The 25,551-nt window shown below is 54.3% G+C and overlaps 2 protein-coding genes across 6 annotated transcripts in view; both read right to left on the reverse strand.

Annotated features, from left to right (window-relative positions):
* Window positions 1–1,963: 1,963 nt before the first annotated feature.
* LOC105468788 (leucine rich repeat containing 32) lies at window positions 1,964–20,715 on the reverse strand. Of its 5 annotated transcripts, none has more exons than XM_071075332.1 (4): window positions 20,575–20,715; window positions 19,565–19,724; window positions 15,891–15,978; window positions 1,964–10,969 (listed from the first exon to the last, which is right to left on the reverse strand). In XM_071075332.1, exons 3-4 carry the CDS (start codon window positions 15,972–15,974, stop codon window positions 9,065–9,067), a joined length of 1,989 nt encoding a protein of 662 aa, XP_070931433.1. In that variant the 5' UTR covers window positions 15,975–15,978; window positions 19,565–19,724; window positions 20,575–20,715; the 3' UTR covers window positions 1,964–9,064. The 5 variants fall into 5 exon arrangements, with proteins under 5 accessions (XP_070931433.1, XP_070931434.1, XP_070931431.1 ...); XM_071075333.1 differs by lacking the exon at window positions 19,565–19,724 and adding an exon at window positions 19,929–20,037; XM_071075330.1 differs by lacking the exon at window positions 19,565–19,724 and having other exon boundaries at window positions 20,575–20,714.
* A 249-nt stretch (window positions 20,716–20,964) lies between these two features.
* The window catches only part of LOC105468943 (guanylate cyclase D-like), a 63,953-nt gene continuing 59,366 nt past the window's right edge, over window positions 20,965–25,551 (reverse strand). Inside the window, 4 exon segments of the mRNA XM_071076088.1 lie at window positions 20,965–21,036; window positions 21,281–21,362; window positions 21,680–21,812; window positions 25,317–25,467. Of these exon segments, the coding sequence (XP_070932189.1) occupies window positions 20,965–21,036; window positions 21,281–21,362; window positions 21,680–21,812; window positions 25,317–25,467 (438 nt within the window).

Genomic DNA, 25,551 nt, shown 5'->3' on the forward strand with positions numbered 1-25,551 from the left:
AAATGATTAGATATAAGATGAATGTACAAAAACCAATTGCTTTTCTTATTTTTGACAATAAATGCATAGAAATGGAAATAGAAAAAAATATTCCCATTACGATATTGACAAAAACTATATTTAGAAATAAATTTAACAAGAAAGACATAGGGCGTCTATGAAGAAAGGTATACAATCTTGTAGCAAGATAGAACACAGGATCGGAGGTCGGGCGTAATGGCTCATGCCTGTAATTCCAGCACTTTGGGAGACTGAGGCGGGTGGATCACTTGAGGTCAGGAGTTCGAGACCAGCCTGGCCAACATGGCAAAACCCCATCTCTACTAAAAATACAAAAATTAGCCAGGTGTGGTGGCGCATGCCTGTAGTTCCAGATACTCAGGAGGCTGAGGCAGGAGAATCACTTGAACCCAGGAGGCGGAGGTTGCAGTGAGCTGAGATGGTGCCACTGCACTCCAGCCTATGTGACAGAGCAAGACTCTGTCTCAAAAACAACACAAAAAGAGAACACAAGATCTGAACAAATGGAAAGATACACCATACTCTTGGATGGGAAGACTTAATATAGAAATGTCAAAACTTCCAATATCAATTCCAAACACAGTGTGATGATCTTGATGTTTATATGAAGGAATAAATTCCTGAGAATAGCCAAAAAGATATGAAAAATAGTAACGGTACAAAATGACTTGTGTTGCAGGTATCAGAACCAACTTTAAAACCAGTCATTAGAGTAATGGTATAGGAACAGAGAAATAGATCAGTGAAAAAAAATAAGAAATCAAGAAATAGATCTCAAATATATATCAGGATTTAATATCTGACAGAGTAACCTTTTAATTATTTAATAAGCAATGCTTTCACAATTACTATTCATTTTGAGGCAAGTAAAATTGGATGATTATTCAACTTCAAAATAAAAAAACACATCTCAGGTTGGCAGGGCATAGTGGCTCACACCTGTAATCCTAGCACTTTGGGAGGCTGAGGCACGAGGATTCCTTGAGCCCAGGAGTTCAAGACCATCCTGGGCAACATAGGGAGACCCTCTCTCTATTTAAAAAAAAAAAAATCAACATTTCAGGTTATATAAAGATTTAAATGTAAAATAAAAAGCAAGATAACAAATTCTGGGTTTTTTGTTTTTTTTTTTCTTTTGAGACAGAGTTTTGCTCTTGTTGTCCAGGTTGGAGTGCAGTGGCACCATCTCGGCTCACTACCAACCTCTGCCTCCTGGGTTTAAGCTATTCTGCCTCAGACTCCTGAGTAACTGGGATTATAGTCATGCACTACCAGGCTTGGCTAAGTTTTTTTGTATTTTTAGTAGAGACGGGGTCTCACCATGCTGGCCAGGCTGGTCATGCACTACTGACCTCAGGTGATCTGCCCACCTCGGCCTTCCAAAGTGCTGGGATTACACATGTGAGCCATTGTGCCTAGCCAACATAACAAATTTTACAAGAAAAATTAGGAGACTATATGAGCAACCTGAGTGAAACTTAATAAAATTAAGAAGTGATTAAGGAAAAGTGAGACCTTGGAAAACATTGTAGGCCAAAAGATACATAAGCAGGGTCAATAGATAAGTGAGTTATGGAAATGTGAGACAAAGTTTAAGATCTACAACATACAACAAGGATCTATAAATTAATAAGAAAGAGTTAACTCAGTAGAAAAATGGGCAAAGGATAAAAATGGGCAATTCACAGAAGAGTTCATCCAAATGGCAAAAAACAAACAAACAAACAAACAAACAAAAAAAAACCACAAAAAGCTGCTCAGCTACAGCAGTAGGAAAATGCAATTTAAAGTAACAGTGACAGATCATTTTATACCCACAGCAAAACCTGCATTTCTGGCAGGGAAACACAGAAAAAGATACTTTCATATGTTGTTTGTGGAAATGTGAAACATTACTGTTTTTTTGAAATGCAAACTTTATTAAAAGTATATATAGTATACATTTAAAATGTGTAGAATATATATATCTCCACTGATTTACTTCTAGGTATTCATTCCACAAGAACACAAACCCTAGAGAGTACAGGCATATGAATAGAATTTTTTGCCTCATGTTTATAGTTGAAGAAAAGATAAAGCTATTGTTCATCAATAGGAGAATGGCTGAATAAATTATGGAATACTCACACTATGGAATATAATGTAATCTCAAAAATGATTTGAAACTTATATCAGTTTATTTGGGGGGATTTCCTTGAAGTACTATTGAATAAAAAAACGAAATGCAAGACAGTATAATAGAATATCGTCCCACTTTTATAAAATAACATTTAAAATCTCTAATACATGCATATGTGTGTTTGTATACAATTTAAATGTGTCTGTCAGTGATTACTCAATTAAGGAGAAAACATACAAGAGGATGGATACAATGGGTTATCTGGGATCAAAGGGGAGGGTGGTACAAGCTGACATGAGCAATGTGGAAAGTGAGGAGGGAAACATTTTTGGCTCAACCTCCACCAAATAAAATAAAATAAAATAAAAAAGCAGGGGCCTTTGGAATTGGACTCCCTCACCCTGCAGCCTGGCTAGTCCCCTGCCCCCAGAATGCTTGACATCCTTCCCACCACCCTATACATGGCCTTCCGTGTTTTTTCCATGATGCTAGAACAGGGCAGTCAAGTCACTGAGGGGCAGGGAGGGTCCAGGGGTGGGGAGCTGCTTTCAGTGCATGAGAAAGGACCTCAGGGTCCAGAGTTCAGGCTGCACTCTCCCCAGGCAACTTGGCAAATTCATGAGAGTGAGGAGAAGAGGCCATGGGAAGTATTAATTCACTTGCTCTCTCAACTGAAGTCCCCCTCCTTCCATCTTAGCTGACAGGTCATGTCCTCAGAGACGATTCTTCTGAGACCCACCCCTCAATGATCTCGCCCTTCACTCCCTTTCATAGCACTCACTACAATTTGCCATCGTTTTTGTTTGTGTGTGTTTAATGTATGTTTCCCCATAAGCGCCCCAACAGGAGGAACACTGCTTGTGCAGCACCCAGTATGAGATGTGGCGGGGTTCCGGAAACGCTGGCTGCTTTCAGTCATTTGCTCACTCACTCTCTCCTTCACTGACTCAATCTTTTATGCATTTCTTTCTTCATTTTTTCCCTTATTCACTCCAGAAACATGCTATTGGTCCATGCTTTTTCCCGATCTGAATCTTCTGCTTTCTAGGGTGGCTTTTTCAGAGAAGGCAGGAGTGGGAACATGATGGCAGAATTCTGGGAATGCATCCACAACTTGGGAGGGCCTAGCTGGGTGAGTTGGAAGCTCTCCAGGGAAGGAGGGAAGATTCCAGAAGGCTGGAAGTCCTGAGCAGAAGGTGCTGAATGAGGAGAGAGGAGAAAGTGATGTGGTGGAGGCTGGGCCAGGGAGACCCCTCTACTCCCAGGCATGCCCTGGCTCTTCCTGCTGCCAGGCCTTGGGTCCTGCCATTTGTTCTGCCTGGAAAGCCTCTTCCCATCTCCACGTGTTGAAATCCTACCCTTCCTTGCAGAGCCAGCCCAGATGTCCTCGAAGCCTTGCCTCACTCCTCCAGCTGGAAGGGCTGCTCCCTGCTACAAACAAACTTCCCTAGCACAAAATCTGGACCTCCCTCAAGGCGCTCACCACTTCCTGGCTTGGGTTGTGGTGTTGGCCCCTCTCTCCACCCCATGGGCAGAGGCTCCTCCAACTGTTCCCTGTATCCTGCAGGGCCTAGGGCCCAGCACAGAGCAGATGCCCAAGCCACTCTGGCTGAACGAATGAGCAGTGATGAGTTTGGGGGTAGGTGGGCAATGATTATGACCCCATTTTACAGATGCGGAAATAGAGGCACAGCTAAGTGATAGACTTGGCCTTGGTCCCACAGTGAAGAAGTAGCAGAACCTAGACTCAGGCCAGTGTTTCTGGTCCCAGAGGCCAGGCTCTTTCCAGGGCAGCTTGGTGGGAGGTGAGGTAGGGTGGGGCGGAATGAGACTGGGTCCTGGGAACCAGCGGGCCACGGAGAGCTGCAGTTCGGACGGCCAAGTTCAGGGAAAGCGCAGCTGGGGAGGAGCCAAGGTATTTATTATGCTTGGTCTCCAGTTCCAAACAGAGCTGATGGATGGAGCTGCTCCAGTTCCTATAAACAGCTCGGGCCTCCCTCCCCCCGCCCTCCCCATTCTTAGCCACCACAGCCCAACTGTTTCCAGTGCGATAGGGGTGGGGGTGGGGGGAGATGACCAAGAAGAGAAGAATGGGAGACGAGGGGGAGCAAAGGAGGGGGGAGGACAAAGATAAGACAGGGTCCTAGAGGCCTGAGGAAGCTGCAGGGAACGGAGGGTGGTCACAGAGGATTCTTTGCCCTCCCACTGGCCCCTGCTGCCGTGGGCGGCCCACAGTCTGCATTCCCCTGTCCTCTCTGTGTCCCCTGGGTCTGTTCAAAAGGCCTCTTCCTCGCCACATTCTCTGAGGGCTTGTCTCAACTCCACAAGCTTCTGAGTCCTGGAGGACAGGGGCCATTCACTCAGAAAACCTTTTCTGAGCTGGCTTTAGTCTGTGTTGGCTCACAGGCCCTGGGGACAGATAGGACTCCGGGTAGGACCTCCCCCCAGGAGCTCCTGGCGCGGTGGGTGGGTCAGGCAGACACCCAATGCTGAGGGCAGCCCAGGCCTGTGGGCAGCTGGAGGAAAGAAATCCAGACAGTCTTCCCAGAGAAGGTGATGGAGGTGATACAGGTGAGGGTGGTGAAGGAGATTGTGCCGGTGGGTCTGGGGTGAGCTGGTTCCGGCAGAGGAGGTGGGAGAGGCACAGGAGGCAGTGCTGCCTAATGGTTAAGACTGCTGACTCCAGAGTGGGACAGCCTGGGTTCAAGTCTCATCACTGGAGCTCAGTTCTCTAAAATGAGGATGATAACAGTAGAAATCTCTTCAAAGATTGTCAGAATTAAACACGACAATGCACATCCAGTGCTCAGCATGCCCTAAAGTGCTCAACGATGGCCATCTCTGAGCATGTTGTGAGAGGTGGCGGGAGAGAGATGGGTCTCATGGGCCCAGTGAGCTGCCTGAAGGACAGGGGCACAGAACACAGACGGTGGGTCCCAGATCCTGGAGGATGTGGCCAGCCTGTGGGTGTGAGAGGGTGAGTTGCTGGTGCGTCCCGGAACCCGTTCCTGGTGGAATGCCACACCAGTGCATGGAACCCCGGGAGTTGGGCCCTGCACCTCAGGCTGACTGTGACCTGGGGGTGGCAGGGCCTCCCCTCTCCCTACAAGCTGAGAGCTCGAGAAGCTGGATGCTCTGATGACCTAGTTGGCAGCTGTGTCCACGTTTGGCTGAAAACAGGAATTTCTGCCTCACTGGGGGTCTTGGCCAGGTGAGCGAACTCCCCTGTTTGTCAGGAAAAGGAGTCAGGGACCTGGTGGGCTCCCTGCTGGAGCAGAGGCCCGCAGACCCTGGGCTGAGGTCAGCCTAAGCTCTTGCCTTCCCCTTAGGCCTTAATGGAGCACCTACTGTGTGCCAGAGGGTGGGGCTCTCTCCTCTCTCCCCCAGCCCTACCCCATGAAATAGGCGTTTAGAATTTCCCTTTGCAGACTGGGAGCCAGGAGCGGGAATGGGGAGGTGAGAGGGCATGGACCAGAGAAATGGAAGAATCTCCAGAAGGCAGAGCTGCCAACCCTGGGTCCAGGGGCTGCCAGGCCAAGGGAAGGGGTCCAGGGTGCCCGGGGGTGGGGAGGAAAAGCATCACTGAGCGGGAGCTTTCGGGAGAGGCAGTCAGGGAAGGGAAGGGCAAAGGCACAGTGCCAGGCTGCTGACAGGGGGAAGTGGAAGGTGTGAGGCCAGAGGAACAAGCACCCCCTGCTCTGTGTGCTCTGCCCTGGCCTGTCACGCCTCTCAGTACTCCCCTACCCAGGTGAGGCTGCTTCTGTCCCACACCCCACATTCACCCTCCAACTCCAAGCCAGGAACCAGGTATGTTTTCTTCCAAGTTCAACCTTGATCTGCAGCCTGGCTGATCAGTGAATTCTCCAGTCCATGGGGACCTTTAGCCCTCTACCTAGGGAGGCCTCTGGGTACCAGAGTTGGACTTTCAGGAGGGATGGGGCTGGAGACAGAGATGTGGGTCATCAGAGCAATGGAGTGTTTCAGCAATAAGGCCACGGTGTTCCCAAGGGAAAAGGGCCTAGGATGGAGCTATCACCACTTACAGCTGGCTCGAGGAAGATGAGCAAAGACCCTGAAAAGGAGTGGCCTGGGAGGGAGGAGACGGCTTCCTGTGTGGGATCACAGCTGTGGGGAGAGCATGCCCAGCAGGGGTATGGGTGGGGGGCCTGCTGCACAGGGCCTAGGGAGAGGAGGTCTGAAAAGTGTGCAGAGTTTGGCAAAGGATACCCCTGACGCTGGTAGCAAGGGCAGCATGGAGCTGGGAGGAGCTGAAGGCAGCTCCAGGTGGGTTGAGAACGGGAGGGGCGAGAAGGGAAGCTGGTCTATGAAGAGCAGGAGGAGGAAGGGGAAAATGGCTGAGGGGCTTCTCACTATTTTTAAGATGGGCAAGACTTGAGTCCAGCTGAAGTCTGAGAGGAAGATGTAAATAGAGAGGGAGAGGCTGGAGGCAGAAGAGAGCATGACGGGGCAAGGGAGAGAGGACGGGGCTGGAGACCCCAAGGAGGAGGGGCAGTGCAGCCTCTGAGATGGGGCACAGAGGGCTGAGCACAGAGAAGAGGAGGGGGCCTGTAGCTGTAGCAGGAAGGAAACAAACAGAAGCCCCCAGCCTCTCAGCCCTGGGGTGGGGAGCACGCTCGCCTGTTGAGTGTAGGGCGACAGAGGTGTAGCAGGGGCTGTGCTAGTGGCTGCGGCTCCAAGGTCCAGGGTGGTGCTGGCTCAGAGCCTCAGTGTCCTCAGGGATTTGCCATGAAGATTGAATGACCGTAATGGGATTGAGAGGCAGGGTTCAAGTGGATGTGATGAAGCGGGTTGCAAAGAGGAGGCTGGCGGCCACACTGCTTCTCCAAAATTAGTTTTTAATACATTCAGGTAGGTTATACAAAGAGTTGGTCCCGAGGCCTGGGCTGCGGCCTGGGTCCTGGGAACTGACAGCAGCATTGTGTAGTGTTTTCAAAGATCAGGCGTGAGGACCCACACCTTGGCCTCCAGGCCTAAGGAAGAGTGTCACGTGCAGTAGCACCTGTGGTTGTGATCCCAACCAGGACTGGGTCTGCCTGGGTGCTCCACACATCACCAGGGCCTAGCCCTGGCTCTGCCCATTGACTCTCCCTTAACTTCCTCTGGGCCTCGGTGTTCTCCTCTGTAAAATGGGGTGGAGAGAGTGGCATTTTCATTTTCTTGCACATTACTGAGCCCACATCATGAGCCAGACTGTGGGCCAAGCACAGGTAAGATGATGAAGACAGCAACACAAGGTCTTGAGTTGGTCCCAGCGTGTCCATTCTTCCCAGACAGCTCATGACTCCATGCTATGAGGGATAGGGGGTTATCTGGGTGAGCCTTTCTACCTATTTTTCCAAGAGGGAAAAAAAAATCCTGCATGAGGAGGCACAGAAAGGAAGTTTGGAGCCAGCATTATCTTGTGATGTGACAGCCAAGAGAGGACATCACTCTGGTCCAACCCCTAATCTCATCCCCAAATAGGGCTCTCTTTTTTTTCCCCAGAGGCTCTGTATAGCTCTCCACAAGTTTCATTCTCTTCCTAAGCCTCAGTTTCCCCATCTGTGCAATGGGGAGGTTGGATTCAATAGTCTCAAACTCCAGGCTCTGCTCAATAGAGGAAAAGGGAATGAGAGCATGCAAGAGCACAGAGAGAACAGGAGAACCCACACCAGGGTGGAAAGGATGGAAGGAGGGAAACTAAGGCAGAGAAGGAGGAGAGCGCCTGCAGCTGCCTGCCTGGGAGAGAGGAGAGAGCAGGTATGCATAGCACAGGATACTTCCAGACCCTGCTGGGGCTATGTGGAACCACTTCCTGTCCACTTAACGGCCTGCAGCCCCTGCAGTGGCAAAGATCAGGCCCTGGAGACAGAAGTATGAGGGTTTGAATCTCACCTAAGGCATTAGTTAGCTGGGGCCCTGGAAGGAGATTTGTAGAACTTCAGTTTCCTCTTTTATAAAATGGGGATAAAATACCAACCTCCAAGGGCTGTCATATAGGGGCAGACACAGGCTTGGATTCACATCCACATCTGCCAAGCTGGGTGCAAAACAGAATCAGATATCTAAGGTTTTAGCTCCTGGCTTAGCAGCCAAGGCGGGGCTGCGATGGAGAAGGGCTGGGCAGGGACGGCGCTTAGAGCAGTACTGGGGTCAGGCTGTGTAACATGAGAGTGCCAGGCAGGGAGACGGCCTGTCCAGAGCAGGAGACGGAATGGTCCAGTGCCGGGCTGGACCCCTTAACCAGACCCTGCTGGAGCCGCCGCGGCCCGCCTAACAGCACCAGATCCAAGACACACTCGTATGGCTCCAATTCTCTCTTCCGGTCATAAGCTTTTCATTTTCAGAGAGACTGAAAGTCATTATCAGAAGATGTGACAAACAGTCTGCTTGGAAATGTCTCAGACAAATCCTCCCAGGCTTGGCCCTCTCTCACCCTGGCATGGCTGGGGCAGGACTCTTCGCATCGAACCAGCGGGGCCTGCCGAGCTCCAGAGCCCCGGGCTTTCACACCTCAGGCCCTAAGCACACTGCATGGTCACCACGCGGCTCTGTAGCACTCCCTCCTACCAGACTGGGAGATTCTTGAGGGCGGGAGTGTATCTTATTTCCCAGCATTCCCAGTGCCCAGAGCAGAGTGTGGCACAAAGTAGATGCTCAGTGAAGATTTGTTGATCTGATAGGTCAACATTATTCCCTGCTGTCCCTGAAACCGCCCAACTTCTGGCTTCCACAGCTGGACCCAAAGTGCAGCCCGGGAAGGGGGTCACCCGCTGATGCAGCAGGCGGCAGAGAAAGGTGTCCCGGGTTGCAATTTGGAGACCAGAGTTCTGGGATCCTGGGTCACTGTGTGACCTTGAGTCAGTCCTCACTCTTCTCTGTACCTCAGGCTCCCCCATTGACCTAGAGTGTCTCCCGGCTTCTTTAGGCTTTATACTGTTGGTTAAACTTCTGCCGGCGGACACAGCAGCAGGTGGCCAGCGTGGTGAGGAGGATGGCAGAGACCAGTATGAAGGTGAGGATGATGATGAGGTTGATGTTCTTGAGCCCCCCCTTCTCACAGTCCTCGGGACGCACGTGGCTCAGGGACACCTCCTCCTGGGAGCTGAAGCGGCAGATCAGGTCCTGGGTGGCGTCCACGTCCACACGGCCCTGGTGCAGCTGGGCTGCCAGCCAGCCATTGCCACAGCAGCTGAGTGGATTCCCCTGCAGGTAGAGGCGCCGGAGGCTGGTCTCCAGGCCACCCATGGCACTGCCTGGCAGGAGGCTGAAGCTGTTGTTTCGCAGGTCCAGCACCTCCAGTGACACAGCCTGTGTCCAGGCGGGAAGGTGGCTCAGGCGGTTCTCGGCAAGATTGAGCCGCTTGAGGCAGATGAAGCAGGGCAGGTCCACCTGCAGGACCGTCAACCCATTGCCCTGCAGTGCCAGGACTTCCAAGGAGGCCTCCAGGCCTGTCAAGGCCCCTGTGGCCACCTCCAGCCCAGGGTTGGAAGAAAGGTCCAGCTCAGTCAGTGGGGTATGGAGGAAGGCCCCTGCCCTGAGCAGCTCTATCTCATTATCCACCAGGCTCAGGCTGCGGAGGGAGGCGATGCCAGAGAAGGCCACACAGCTGGCGGGGCCAGGCTCATTCGGCCCCCCACAGGGGCTGACCCGGTTCCCCTGCAGGTTGAGCCGCTGCAGGCTGGCCAGGTTGGCAAAGGTGTATGGAGGCAGGTCCCGCAGGGCATTGCCCTGTAGGAGCAGTGTCCGCAAGGACCCCAGGGCTCTGGCGCCCAGTTCCAGTGTCTCCAGGGCATTGTGGCTTAAATCAAGGAGCATCAGGCAGGGCAGGGAGCCTGAGCGCCGGGCCTCAAAGGTCCGCAAGCAGTTTCTGCTGAGGTTCAGGAAGCACAGGGAGGTCAGATGCTCAAGAAAGCTGTCGGGGATGAGTTCAATCTCATTGTAGCTCAAATCCAGATTCAAGAGCTGGGAAAGGGGGCGGGCACTGACATTCCCATTGGGGGTTGAGAGGGGCAGGGCTGACCAGCCCTCGGAAGGCGCGTGGATGCCCTTGCTGTCCTGGGGTGGCCCTGTGGGGAGCCGGATGAGGTTGTTGGACAAGTTCAGGTAGATGAGTCTCGGGAGCGCGGCCAGGTCGGGGAAATGGAGCAGTTTGTTCTCCCGCAGGTCAAGCCAGGTGAGCTGGAACTCGGCCTGGGGCTGGGAGGCCGTCTGAAAGGCCTCAATGCTGTTGCAGCTCAGGTCCAGCACCCGCAGCTGCTGAAGGCTGAAGTCGGAGATGCAGGTGAGGGAATTCCTGGAAAGGTTGAGATGGGTCAGGTGGGGCAGGCCCTCGAAGGCGCCATCCTCGATGTCCATCAGCACGTTGCTATGCAGGTCAAGCTGCTCCAGCGCAGGCATGTCCCGGAAGGTGTGGCGGGTGAGGCGAGTCAGACTGTTCTCCGCCAGTGAGAGGGTATGCAGGCTGGGTGCCTCCCCTAGCAGCCGCTCCAGCAGGCCGCTGTACAGGCTATTCCCAGACAGGTCCAGGGAGGTCACACGTGGCAGGGGGCCCAGACCACCGGCACTCAGCGCAGTGGCCATCGCCAGCCGGTTGTGAGCCAGGCTGAGGTGCTCCAGGTGGGTCAGGGCCTGGAAGGCTCCTGGCTGGAGGAAGTTGATCTCATTGGTGCTCAGGTCCAGGTGACGAAGTGCCGTGTAGAAGCCCAGGGGTGAGGCCAGGATACTCCGCAGCTGGTTCCCAGAGAGATCAAGGGTCTCAGTGTCCGGCGGGAGCACCAAGGGGACCTGGAGCAGGCCCAGACCCTGGCACGAGACCTTCTTGTCCACCTGGGGAGGGGCAGGGTGGGGAGACAGCTGGCATAAGTGGGCGCGGTAGGGGATAAAACCAGACACGTTTATCCAGGAACCCTGCCTGGCTGGGAACCCTTCTCCCATGGACTCCCAGAATGCTCAACTTTCCCTCACCGCAGCCTGATCACCCCATGCCTGGATGACCCATCCGGCTCCCTGCCCCATCTCCGGCACCCAGCACAGTGCTGGGCATTAAGGAAGGAACTCGATGAAGTTTCTACGGGTGGACAGATGGAGAGATGACAGACAGATAGAAGGACAAATAAACTAACAAAGAAACCCTGTACTTATTATTACCCCTCTTACAGGAAACAGCCATATATCCCACAGAGTGACCCCAAGCCAGTGAGCAGCAGGGCACAGCAGGGACCCAAGGCTCCTGGTTCTATGCAGAGAGTTAAATTTCCAGGGGCAGGATGGGAATTTCTCCACTTTGGGAGAAATGTTTCCAAAAGGGAAAACTGTAATTTGTGCTCTGTCATCAGTTTTTATCTTGGCCTCAGACCTCATTCAGGCTCTCGTGTCGTGGGCAGAACCTGGGTCCCGGGGCACGAGACCTTCTTGTCCACCTGGGGAGGGGCAGGGTGGGGAGACAGCTGGCATAAGTGGGCGCGGTAGGGGATAAAACCAGACACGTTTATCCAGGAACCCTGCCTGGCTGGGAACCCTTCTCCCATGGACTCCCAGAATGCTCAACTTTCCCTCACCGCAGCCTGATCACCCCATGCCTGGATGACCCATCCGGCTCCCTGCCCCATCTCCGGCACCCAGCACAGTGCTGGGCATTAAGGAAGGAACTCGATGAAGTTTCTACGGGTGGACAGATGGAGAGATGACAGACAGATAGAAGGACAAATAAACTAACAAAGAAACCCTGTACTTATTATTACCCCTCTTACAGGAAACAGCCATATATCCCACAGAGTGACCCCAAGCCAGTGAGCAGCAGGGCACAGCAGGGACCCAAGGCTCCTGGTTCTATGCAGAGAGTTAAATTTCCAGGGGCAGGATGGGAATTTCTCCACTTTGGGAGAAATGTTTCCAAAAGGGAAAACTGTAATTTGTGCTCTGTCATCAGTTTTTATCTTGGCCTCAGACCTCATTCAGGCTCTCGTGTCGTGGGCAGAACCTGGGTCCCGGGGCCTGCCTTCCTTGTGGATGCTTCCCAGGTGTGGCCTCCTCTCTGTTGCTGTTACCTGCTAGGGGGTGGCTTTCTTCCCAGGCTGGGTCAGGGGACTAGGCCCCTGGAGGTGGGAAGGGGCAGGGAAAAGATGGCCAGAGCCAAATCCACAGTCTTTGGTGACGAGACCATGTTTGTGCTGTGCGACCTCCAGGAAGTCACATAACCACTGTTTTCTTACGTCCTTCCCCAGCAGCCACTCAACATTTGACATCTTCGTTAATACTTTCAGGCCTGTGGTCCCATTGGTCTTTACCACAGCCTGTGCATCTGATACGATCACCCCATTTACAGAAATCTAGGCTCAGGGAGGGGAAGGGAGGTGCCAGGATTGCCCAGCTGGTGAGGAGCAGAGCTGGGATTTGAACCCAGGTTTTTTAACAACCAAAGGCCTCAATCTTGTTCTTCCACAGATGTGCCTTCTGGGACCAAAATTCTTTCTGTGCAAATGCAGGTCTCCCTTTTCTCTTCCAGGCCTCCAGGAACCCCAGCCTTTCCCAGAAAAGAGTCTGACTTCCACAATCACCGGGCTCAGGCTCACTGCCCCCAGCTTCTGTCTCCACTGACCCATTCTGGCCCATTCACTGCTAAATGCCTGACAACGGCTCAAAAGTTCCACTCTGACTATGAGGCAGCTTGGCTTAAACTTCTCCATGGTGAAGTCCAGGACCCTCAGCAGGGCCTTCGAGGCTGTTTGTAGCCCCTGCCAACCTGTCCCCCACCTCCCACCCCAGCCCACATGCAGTGACCACAGCTGACCACTGCCCATCATGCCCTCCCACACCCACTGCTGAGCCTCCTCCCTGAGCTGGATATGCCATCCCCAACCAGATCCACATGTGAACTCTTCATGTTGAGCTTCAGGGCCTCCTCTACCAGGGAGCCCTCCCTGACTGTGCTTCCTCTCAGAGCTTTGCCCCGCTGAATTGTGGCTGTTTGTGTGGGGACCTGCTAGACAGCGAGCTCAGAGCAAACAGGGACTGGTTTGGTGGATGTGGATGCCTTGGACCTGACTAGCAAGTCAATTTTTCCTAATGAATGAGTCCCAGGCATCATCGGTTTAGTAAAGGTCTGAGGCACTGAATCAATCACTTCTCTGGGAGGAAAGAAAATGGATGATTGATATTTTCAGAATATAGTCAAAGACGGCTAGAGCAAGAAGAGTTCAGCTCACCCACTTCCCAGATGGGGACACTGAGGCCTGAAGATGGCAGTGACTTGCATGAATTCACAGTGAGCCAGTGGCTGAGCTGGTAGGGAAGGAACACAAGCTGGCGTGTTCCTCTCCTGGTCCAGCTCTGCGCTTCCTCCTGAGAGCCCCAAGGTGAGTAGGCGGAGGAAGAGACCTGCCCAGCCTCAGGCCTCTGTGTGGCTCTTCCTACTCCATGCAGCACAATGACTCCATGTAGCCTCCAAGGGAGGCAGGTTCACAGGGGCCTCAGGAGGCCCAGGGATGCCCCGGCAGTTGGGCACTTGTGAGAACCTGAAACCTGCCTGGCTGCCTTGCCCATCCTTGCCCTTCCTCCCTCACAACCTCTCTGCCTGCAGGGGCCACTAAACATAGCCTCCTCCTCACAGCCCTTACCCCCTGGGGCATTCCTTATTTAAAGCAGAAACAACGAAATGACCTGTGGTGGAGCCCCAGCTGTGTCAGGCTTCGTGCTGAGTGCAGAGGCCCCTACCCCATTAAATCTTCCCAGGCATTGTTCACCCTGCTCCTATTGTACCTCTAACGAAACTGAGGCTAAGGGGAGTGGGCTGCCCAAGATCAGACAGGCAGGGGCTCAAAACTCTCATTTGCAAATTCCTTTTCCTATTGGTGCCAGCCAAGTTCTGACCACTGGGCCCTCAGCTGGTCGGCACAGCAAAGAGCATCAGGGACCCACTTACTGAGTGTTACAGTGTGGGGGGCACTCTGCGGTGCCCCACGTGTTACCCCCGGGCAAGTGGAGAGGCATACTGCCTCTGGATAGGCAAAGGCTCCCTGGGGCACTAGCCCCTGAGACTTGATCCAGGACACAAAGTTTGCCAAGCCCACAGCCCAAGCCTTCCTCTCCATTCAGGGGCCCAAGACCCCTGCTCTGGAAGCCCAGGGGGCCTGCTGGTGGGCAGGGCTGCACTGGGATGCCCAGCTCTCCAGTCCAGTCCAGGAAAGAGCCTGAAGTCCAGGATGGTGCTCAGAGCTCCACTTCCAGGGTCTCCATGCCTCCTTCAGCTCTGAGCTCCCAGCATTGCCTGGCTTACAGTGGGAGGGAATTGGAGGAATTGGCCCTTGGCCAGAGTTTAGAGCTCCCACCCACTGTTCTGGGCTATCAGGATACCATTGCCCAGCTTCCTTTTTGTAAAACAAAGACTTGCCATCCAAGTCCATTTCACCACCTGATCATGGGAGGAAAGCAGAGTAGGGAGAGGCACCAGGCAGTGAACAGTGGCAAAGGCAGCTGGGTTCGAATCCTGTAGGTCCCTGGTGGGTTACACGTGTTCTCCTTCCCCTCCCGTGTGTATTATCCCCATGCTGGTTCAGAAAGTGCTTTCCTATCTCTTATCTCATTTCCCCAGACTCCAAAACTCACTCGCTTCCCGTCTGCCTGTTGGGTGGTTAAGGTCTTTCCCCTCTGAGCCTCATCTCCCTGAGGTAGAATGTGCGTTTGTATTTGGTGACGTCTGAGGCCTTCTCTGCCCGTAATTCTGGGCTCCAGGAATCTTAGAAGGGCTCTGAAGAGCAAGAAAGGTGGTGGCAACAGGAGACACTGCACCCCCAGGGAAGGGCTGTGGGCAGGCAGCTGCCGGCACTTCCTGCCTCCTGAAGCAGCTGCCGGTTCTGTGTCATAAGCTTCTTCGAGTCTCAGGTCCAAGAGGGGCTTCCGGAGGCCCTGCCCTTTTCCCAGCCAGGCTCTGGTCTCAGTGACTGCCCGGCCTTACAAGTGGACCTAGGTGTTCTCTTTGCCCTGTATCTCATAGAGTCACAAGAACTTTAGGGCTAGTTTCCCTGGCTTGGGACAGGAGAAAGGAATAGAAGCAAATCAGACTTGGTCCTTGCCCTAGGGAAGTTCATGGTCTGGCAGGTGAGACAGGCTTAGACCCGTTCACCAACCCCCACCACGTGCTCAGTCTTCTCTGTATTGAGATAGAGGGAAGCCTGGGGACCACAGGAACCCAGAGGAAGGTGTGATCAGACTAGGCCAGCCTGGGAGGGGCTTGGGGAGGCTTCCTGGAGATGGCAGCATTTGACCTGGGCAGTAAGGAGTGAGAGGCACCCCAGTGGGCAGTCCCAAGTCAAGGAGCCCAGTTAGGAAGGGGATTTGTCCCCAGGAGGGATGAGCACAGAGGAGCGCCCCCCAGCTGACCTACCCCAAATTCCCCATACATATATACATTCTAGATCCCCTAGCTGGGCCTACTGCTCTGTGGGGACAGCTTGGGGGAATACAGTGTAATATCAGCCTCACTGTTCCCAGCTGAATGACCTTGGAAAAGTCACAACCTCTCCAAGCCTCAGTCTCCTCCTTTGCAAAATGAGAATAATGGTGCTTACCTGGCAGGATTGTTGGGTAAACAAGGTGTTTAAACATTCTAGTAGGTGCTCATTAAATGCAAGGTACATTCCCTTTCCTCTCCTGACTCTTCTAACTTCTGGCTTCTGGGGCTGGGGCACTAGCACACCCTAGGGCAGGGAGGTGGGGGTGGCCCTCACCCTGTCTGGGCAGAGCATCTTACCATCTTACATGCCACTTTGTCTTGGTGTTGTGCAGCCAGGCCTAGGGTCAGCAGGGCCAGGAGCAGCAGGATCTGGGGGCTCATGGCTCTGTGTAGGGCGGAGAGGAAAGGGGAACACTGTAAGACCACTGGCTCCTTCCCACTGCCAGTCCCCACTCCCACCCATTCTGTGCCTGCCCTCGGAACCTCAGAGCACGGCTGGAGCTGGAGTAAAGGTGCTTTGAGCAGGGGAGAGCCGCGTGGGAAATGGGCCTGCAGCCCATCATAGTAGGCCTCTCACCCAGGCCAAGGAGCCGCCTGTTACCCAGGGGAAGCAAGAGTTTTAAAGCGGCAGGTGACTTGGCCAGATGGGGGTTTTCAAAAGACCCCACCCGCCGGAAGACAGCCCGGAGGGGATGCACAGAAGGCTGACAGACCCTAAGGGTTACCCTAGGCCATGCTCAGGGCCAGGGAATGGGGGCATGGGGATGTAGAGGGGGTTTGGAGGGTGGGCCTCTGACTACATTTCCACCCAGGCCACACAAGTCCTCCATACCAGCTCCTCAGTCCCCATATGGAATTCCTCGTTTTCTGCCCACTCCCCCACCTTTATTTTGCCCTTTTCCTTTTGATTCTCTGATTCTCGAGCCCTTGCCATTGTTCAAGGCTTGGGCCCGGGCCTTGACAGGAAGCCCCACAGGAGGCCTGGCTGCCCCAGCACTGCTCTGCGGACTTCCCCAGGAGCAGCCTGGCAGGCCCTGTACTTTCACTGAAGCCACACTCTGGCCTCCTGGGCCAGCCCTTCCTTCTGAGAGCAGCCAGGGGTGGGGCTAAGGGGACTGCACAGGCCCTCAGCAGGGTCAAATCCCAGTGCTGCTGGAGGCTCACTCACCCCCTCACTAAGGACATTGGCCAAGTGCTAGGGATATACAAATCCATCCATGAATTTCATTCATTCATTCACACCTTTACTGAATACCTCCTCATGTCTGGCTCTGTGCTGGGAACCGGGAACTCAGAAAACAAATGAACACAAAAAAGAAGTGACAGCGATACAGAGAGTCTTAAAGAGGGACACAGAAAGCCTTCCAAGAGCACCAGGCGCACAGTCACCCACATCCGACTGCTCCCTCTTGTCTCCTCTACCTTCCTGCTGTGTGACCTTACAAGTCGCTTCTCCTCTCTGAGCCTCAGTCTCCTCATTTGAGGTTAATGGCAGCCATGCCAAGTTTTGTTGAGAATCAAATGAGATGCCACTACCAGAGCCCCCATTATGCACTAGGCCCTCTTCTCGGCACTTTCTAGGTGTGAACTCATTCCATCCTCACAAAAATTCAATGACTTGGTTCCATGATCATTTTACAGAAGGGAAAAAGAAAGCTCAGCGAGCTTAGGTACTATGCCCGAGGTCACGCGGTGAACAAGCCACTGGCCCAGGCAAGTCTGGATCCTGGGTCTGTGCCCTTCAAATTCACACTCTCAGGCCTCCCACAGTGGGTGCTCCCTGAGTGAGTGCTGAACCGCGATTTTGAAGGATGCTGCAGGAGAAAAGGCATTTACAGGGCTTTTGAGGGCAGCGTCTTTGACTGTTGGAACCCACTAATGATGAGCTTTGGATGAAGATGGCTGCTGTGAATCCCATCTCTCTTGAAGGCATACAGACCACAGCCGGACCCGTGAACCCTATTCCCTGGCTCCCCTCAGGGCCACAGGCGCTGCCCCCGCAGCTGCTCTGCTCTCACCTGCATTACAGGTTGCGCTTTCACAGGAAACTTTGTTCTACTGTTTAAAAAGCAGAACGCCACCGCCCGTTAAAAAGTTAGCATATTCAGAACTGAGTGAAAACCCCTTTGCAGGGCCTTCCAGGCCGTTGGGGAGCATGCCCTGCCTGGCCAGCTCTTCCCTCCAGCCTCCTTCCCCAGTGTCCCCTCTCACACTCTGGATTCTGGACATCTCATATTTCTATCAGTTCCCTGAGCAGATTTTCCCTGCCCCAAACCTTCACTTCCTCCCCTCTCCTCTTCTACTAAAGACCTCCTCATCCTTGGGGTCCCAGCTTAGATGGGCCAAGAGGTCTTCTTTGGTTCCCCAAGTCTGGGCTATGTCCTCCAGTCCTCCCAGAGCCCCCGAGCTTCCAGTGAGCGCAGCACCAAGCCCTCAGTGGGTACTGTGTCCCACCCCCCTCCCATGGGAAGTGCCCCTAGAGAGGGGCTCACCGTCCTGAGATGCATCTCACAGCACACAGCAGGTCAGCAGCGGCACAGAGAACTGACACCAGGAGTATTGGTGACATGGGGTCGTTAGTGACAGCAGTTCTCTTTGGCTCTCCCTTCACCTCCCTGCCACATTCCCTTCCCCTATTTGTGCCATCAGAGGGCTCTGACTGCTCTCCCTGAAAAAGAGACCCCAGATCTTCCTACTTCCCTCTTGTCACTGCCACAGACTGAGATGCCACCCCAATACCGGCCTTAACCACAACACACTGACCCCTTATAATCTGTCCTATACCTAGCAGCCAGAGAGATAAAATCATCTGTCAGACCCTAAACCTCTACTGTTTGAAAATCTCCAAGAAAATCCAGGCCATCCACAGTCTCCTCTCTGACTCTTGTCCATTTTCCCTTCCCTCACTAAATTCCAGCTTTCTTGCTGTTCCTTCAACACAGCAAATTCATTCCTGCCTCAGGGCCTTTGCTCCTGCGGTTTCCTCTCCCTGAATGCTCTTCCTCAGCAACTCACACATGTCATTGTTTTCCCACATTTATCATTTCCTCATCATTTATTTCTTATCATGTGGGAACAGGGGCCTACTAAGTAGGTGCTCACTAAAGACTAGTGAACAAGTGGCAAAGTCAGGGCAGAAGCTCAGCTGCAGCAGACTGAGTGGAGAGTGCCAGGTGAGGACAAGGAAGGGTCCTAGGCCCTTATTTCCCCTTCCTCTGCCAAACCCCACTCTATCCCCAAGGTGGCCCTGTGCACATCCAGAAGGGACCGTCCCTGCAGCACATGGGCACTCTGTCCTGGCATCTGACAGGAAGGGCCCCTCAGCTGTGGGCCCTCCTCAGTGGTGCCCAAGACTACTCTCTCTCAAAAAGGAGGACGGTGTCACTTAGACCCAGGCATGCATCCAAAGCCCACCACTCACCAGCTCTGCTCCCTAGGGTAAGTTCCTTCATTTCTTGGTGCCCCAGTGTCCTGTTGCAGGGCAGGCAGCTGGGTTCCAGTTCTGCCACTGGCCAACCCCAACTATTGTGATGATCCGGCAAAGAATAGCAGCAAAGGTGCCCTGCGTCCTCACTGTCCTTCCAGCTGGCACAGTGACCCTCGCAGGGCTGAGCATCCCAGGTGAGGTGTGCTCAGTGGGGAGGCCCCAAGCCTGCAGACAAGTGGCCTGGGCAAGAGGAGGCAGAAAAGTGCTAAAGAATGTGTGTGTGTGTGTGTGTGTGTGTATGCGCGTGTGTGAGAGAGAGAGAGACAGACAGAGAGAGAAGAGAGCAGGGGTAAAAGAGCAGGGGTACGGGGGGCAATGACTACTATCACAATAAGCCCACCCCTACATTTAAGGATGTTAGACAGTCTTTTAAGCACTTGACCTATATCACCTCATTTAATTCTCACAATCACCTATTGAGGCAATTACTGTAATTCCCATTTTACAGTTGAGAAAACAGGTTCCGAAAAGTGAAGTGACTTACCCCCAGAGTTACCCAGCTCATAAGGGCTTTGGAGCTCGGATTTATCCAGTTCTACATGACCTGAATACTGTGTTTTCTCCAGCACAAGCTGAGCCGACTCCCCCCATAGAACTGTCTTCTTTTGCCCATGAAGAAAAGGAGGCTCAGAGAGGTGACTTACCTAAAGTCACACAAGGAGCAAATAGCAGGGTCAGGATCAGAATCCAGTTCATCTACCTCCAAAGCAAATGTTTCCACTATACCGCACCAAGGTCTCCTTCCCTAAGCCCTGCCAACGACCCCTCACATGCAGGAGCAGGGCAGACTAGCTCACAGTCTGGGCTCTGAGGTCCTCTCTCCCTCCTCTGGGCCTCAGCTGACTTACTGGCAGAATGGGGTCCTGGGAGAGCTGCTGCGGACGTTCCTGTCAAGCAGTGAATCACTAAGGGCAAGCCTCGTTCTGGAGACATGTGCATCCCACGGGGGAATTAGACCTTAACCCAAAGGAATGTGGCTGTGATGGCGGAATTTCAGGCAGCTCGGGGTGGGGGTGGGGGTCCCTCCCATCTTACCAGCCATGAAGGCGGCTGGCTTCAGAGCCCCTTGCAGAGCGGTAGGTGCCTCCCACCCCACTACGAGAAATGGGCAGGCCATCTAGTGCTGTGGGATGGGCAGCCCCACGCCTGGCCGGGATCGGAACGTTGCAGGAAACGTGAATTCAAATTCCGGTCTGCCCTTGCCTAGCTGTGTGTTCCTGGGCAAGTCCGGTCTTCAGGCCTTTGTTTTCCCAGCTGTCAAATGGGAACCTCGGTCTCACTCCTTTGCGGGAAAGCTCCGCGGAGACAGGAGCCTTGGGGGCCTCCCAGGAACCGAGGGAGGGTCAGCCCCAGCCCCACGCGCGCAGTGGGGACGGCGGGAGGGGAGGGTTTGGGGGGCGTCTCGCGGGACCAGACCCCTCCCTGCGCTCGCGAGGGGCGCGCAACAGTGCGCCCCCCGAGGGCCGGCCACCTCGCCCGCCTGGCGGCTCCTACCTGGCTCAGCGCGGCCGCAGTTCCTCTCCCGGGCAGTCTCGGCACATTTTGCGCAAACCCGCCCCCGGGTCCCACCCCGCGCCAGACCCCGGGGTCACGGCCCGAGGAGGCGCAGGCCACTCAGCTGCCCCACCGGAGCCCCCGCGCTCCGGCTGCAATTTAAATACCTCTCCCGCCGGCCCGCCACGCCACGCCCCCCTCCGGCGAGGCCGCGGGGTCCTAGCGCCTGGCCCCGTGCCTCGGTTTATCCGGAGCGGGCGGAGGCGGACTGGGGCGGAGCGGCGAAGCATCTTCATCACCCTGGGACCTCGGCCGGGAAGGGGCGGGGACCCAGAGGGGTGAGATGAGAGGGCGGGAGGGAGAGGGGTCGCAGAGGAAGCGCCGTGGGAGCTAGGCCCGTCCCGGTGGCCGCCGCACGTGCAGTTCGCGGCCCCGCGGGGTCCGGAGGGGGGCGCGGTGGCTCTAGGAGCCGCAGGTCCACAGAGGAAATCCGGCCTGGCCCCGATTTCCCAGCTGCTGGCGCCGCCGCACTTAACGCGGGGGCAAACAGGCGAGGTGACGGCGGGGCTGAATGCGGAAGGAAATGACCCTTCTCTGGCCCTGGGGCGGCCGCGGAGGGGGTTCCCCGCACCAAGCCGTCCGCTCTGGTGGGTCCTGGCAGGTCACTTTTCCTCTCCGAACTGTGCTTTAGCGTCTAGACCCGTACTCCTCCATCATCTGCGGGGCCCTTCAACAGCCTGTGAAATAGCACCATCAAAGTCCTCAGCTTTCGGACGGAGAAACTGAGGCTAGGGCGGGGGCAGTGTGTACACATGAAAACCAATTGTCTGAGACTAGTAAGGTCCCTGTTTATAGTTGGGGAAACTGAGGCTCAGAAAGGTTAAGTGGCATGTCTAAAGTCACACAGCTTGTAAGAATCAGGGATTTGAGCCCACTCTGTCCATAAAGCCAAGTCTGCTTCAGTTTGGGCATTATCTTGGCCGATTTTTTAAAGTATTGTGCAAATATAGGGTGGCGGTATTGTCGTTTAGATCGGAGGTTGAAGCAGATCTTCCCCAAAGCCACCCCTCTTCTAGATGCCTTGTCCCCACCAAATCACAGGTACCCTGCTCTGCTGCCTGTGGGCTCCAGGATGCGGGTCCCTAGAGGAGAGGGGCCCTGGCTGTCCTCCAGGTCCTGGTTCTGGGGGTGGAAGGTGCCTCTTGCACAGTGTTTGTCTTCCCTGATGGTCACCAGCCCTAGAGTGGGGTAGGGTGCCCCATTTTACAGGCATGAAAGTGACCACCCGGGGCCTTCTGGCAAATCAGGGTAAGGCTGGGCTCAGAAGTGGGATTTCCTGAAGTCCCTACAGTTACTGTCTTTTCTTCTGCCTGTTCAGTCTACTGTGGAGATGGATCTGAGCAGATGGGGTCAACCCAGAGAGGACAAGCTGTGACAGCAGGTGCCCCAGGGGCCTGACCTAGCCTTAGAGGAGGAAATCAGGGAAAGCTTCCCTAAGGAGGAGGCCTGAGCTGCACTGAGGGGATGGGCAGGAGGTACAGGTAAGGAATCTCTCAGCAGGGCCTGGGAAAGGTATCCAAACCTCTTTCTCTTCCCTCCCAGCCACCCAAGGCCTCAGATCTATGTCCATAGGGTCCTAGCTGGTCCATCCAGCCCCCTCCCTGGTCTCTAATGCTCCATTTGGTCAAATGGAACCTCAGTGCCCCATCTGTAAAGTGGGAAAGATAGTAGCTACTACTTGGAGTTGGTGCTAGAACTAAGTGCAATGGATCCAGCTGGAGCCTGCACCCAGTGGTTGTTAGGCAACTTCTCACTGCCTTTATTGTGGCAGTTGGTGGATACTCCTCTATCCTGCGGGCTTCCTTTTCCAGGTCCCTGTCCAAGGGGCCAAATGTCCAGGAAAGTGCTTTGAAGCTGCCCTGCAGTATGAGCAGAGTGACTGGATCATTCGGGCAGTTCCTGGCCTTGCATATCGGACCAGCTCCCCGCCATCCAGGCCCAGGCTGACTGAGCACTGCCTCACCCTTCCCGGAGCTGCTACCAAACAGAAATCACTGGGCTATGGCAGAGCTTCTGCTAGGGCCCAGGAGGGCGGGGCTGGGGCTATGGTGGGCTGGGGGTGAGTGCCCTGCCTCTCACTCCCCCGCCCCCCAGAGGCTGTGGTTGTGGTTAGTCAGCTCGTGGGGTTCCACCTTACTCAGTGCCCGGATGGGGCTCCCCAACATTTGAGGCAGATGGGCAACCAAGTGTGCCCACCTGCTGCAGATGCCTCTGGGGACCAGAGGCTAAAAGCCGGGAAGCCCACAGGCTCAGCACCCCTTCCTTCATCTCTTCACTTCTTCGGCAGTCATGTTGTTGTGTGACTTCTGGCAGGTTGCTCGACCTTCCTGACCTCGGTTTGCTGACCTGAAAAGTGAAACTAATAACAGTACCCGGTGTATGAGAATGGCCTGTAACGACATGTGTGAAGTTCCTGGTTGCGGGGACCTTTGTTCAGTAAACACGACCTCTCTTCTCTGGTGGGCCCAGGACAATCGCTGAATAAAAATGTCCAATGCCTACCTTTTTGGAACTCCCGGGCCAGATGAGAGCACAGAGGATGATTCAGTCCAGAGGCCTTGAAGGCCAAGTCCGGGAGGCAGAGCTTGAGTTTGCAGGAGTAAGGGTGGGTGGAAACTAAGCAGACTCAGGCTTGCCTGGTAGCCTTGTGGAGGATCTTTTAAAGGCCACCAAGTCCAACTTTCTTCTTCACCAGTGTCACTTAGCTTCTGCTGGCACACCTCCAGAAATGGGGAGTTCTCCTGGGCAGCCCATCAACAGACAGCTAAGGCTTCACGGTGTTGATATTTTTGTGGAAATGCTTCCATTCCTTCATGCATTGTCAGTGAAGATATAAGAGATGCATCTCTTCCTGTGTCCTCAGGACTACCATTCTGAGATGAAAAAATCCGCTCGGGCACCAAGGCAGGCTTAAGGCTCCCTGGGAGGATTTCACCTCAGGCCAGATTGAAACCTGAGGGTCCTACGCAGGAGCTAGTGGCCCAGAAAGGCGATGATGTGCACATCCTGTGTAACCTTGGACAAGCTGCTAAACCTCTCTGAGCCTTGCTGTCCTGATCTAACTGTAGAACCAGGGTGGAAAGGCCCATGGCACCCTAGACTGCCAATTTAGTCTCCACTGCTGTTTGCTGACTGCTCACTGTGGGTCAGTCCTTCATCTCATGTGGCAAATGAGAGTATAGGCAGCCTTCCAGTTAGGTGTCTTTATTCTCAATGACTGACCAGGAAACTCAGAGACCTTTATTCTCAATTACTGACCAGGCTCAGAGAGGTTAAGTAACTGCCAAAAGTCACACAGCACAGCTATGGAGCCAGTAATTGAACCAAGGTCTTCTGATTTTCAGGCCAGATCTCACTGCAGAGATGTCACTCCCTGCTTCTGCCCAGCACTCACATGAGCCCCTGAGAGTCTGGGAGTTACCTCATGAGCCCCTTCTGGGCCCTGCCTTCTAGGGCAGAACCCTGGGTTCCCCAGTTCTTCCCCTGACTCCCCTCACTTTCTCCCTAGGGCAAATGGGCTCAGGCCACACCATCTCTAGGCCACCTCCTGGAGGGGCAGGAGGATGTTATAAATGGCCCAGTGGTGGGGAGTAGCTGGTCTGTTGAGTGGGAATATCAAGGGCTTGCAGGACCGGGCCTGGGGCCAGGTTCTTTACTTATCCCCTGCCCATAGCTGTCCGACGAGGGGAGGCCTATCTCTGCCCCCATTTTACAGAGAGAGATGAAGCCTGCAGGGACTCTGTGACTTGCTGGAGGTCACACAGCGGACATGGTGGGCAGGCCCATCCAAGTCCTCAGGCTCCAAGTCCTCATTCGTGGCCAGAGAATGAGGGACTTAACTCTGCTGGTTTTCTGTTCTCGATGGAGGCACGAGGCACCCCCTCATGGAAGCACTTAGCGTTACCAAGGCAGGGGAAGCAGGTGCTGGTGAGGCCCCAAATACCCCACAACCACCACACGAAAGGCTCCTGGCTCAGAGTCCCGTCAGTGACTACTGTGGCTGAAGGGACTGGAGGCTCTCAGAGGCCCCAAGGGAGTTGGGGGGATGGACCAGGCAGGGCAGGATCAGAAGCGTCTCCACAACCTGATGCTGTGCTGAGCTGTGGACCGTGAAACCGCAGCTTTCTGTAGCACTAGGCTGCTGGGAACCCGAGGGCTTGTGCCTTTGAGCCATGCAACTTTTTCCTCCGCTTTAACTGCTTAAAGGCTAAACCCGATGTACTCTTTTCTTGATGATCCAGTGTTTATCACTTTGGGCTTTGGTTATGGTCCATGAGGTCACAAAGTGTCATCTCCAAGGTACCAAAAACAGCAACAGAGCTAAGGCCAGGATGAGGTGGCTGCAAACACGTGAGCTCCTGAAAGCAGCACTCATAGGAGCAGGGCACCAGCACAGAGGAGGAGAGGTGGCCATGAATTTCAGAGAATCTTCCCTGCCTCCTCTACTCCCATGCCAAGAAATATGACAGATTCTAGGCCCAGAGAGGATGAGGACGTGGCCTGAGGTCGCACAGTGGGCCAAGGGTCTGGCTCTCTTCCTCCTCCACTTTCTTCCACAGGCCTCACGTGGGGTGCTCCTGGGTTCACAGAGCAACCCCTTCAGAGGTCTAGCCCAGTTCTTCTCAAGCTTTGGCAAGCATCAGAATCCCTGAGGGCTGGCTAAACGGATTGCCGGGCCCCACCCCAGAGAGCCTGGTTCAGTAGGTCAGAGGTGGGGCCCAGAATCCGCACCTCCAGCAAACCCTCAGTGGTGCTGATGCTGCCAGTCCTCAGACCACCCTTTGAGACGCACTGCTCCAGGGAAGCACCGCGCTGATGAGGAGCAGGCAGCCTCTGCGGTGGGGCTCGGGGCAGGCCCTGGCCTCTGCTCTCACAGTTGCCCAGTCTTCACCTATGAAGTGTGGATAACACCAGCTC

Source organism: Macaca nemestrina, chromosome 12, assembly GCF_043159975.1.
Source record: "Macaca nemestrina isolate mMacNem1 chromosome 12, mMacNem.hap1, whole genome shotgun sequence".
NCBI lineage: Eukaryota > Metazoa > Chordata > Mammalia > Primates > Cercopithecidae > Macaca > Macaca nemestrina.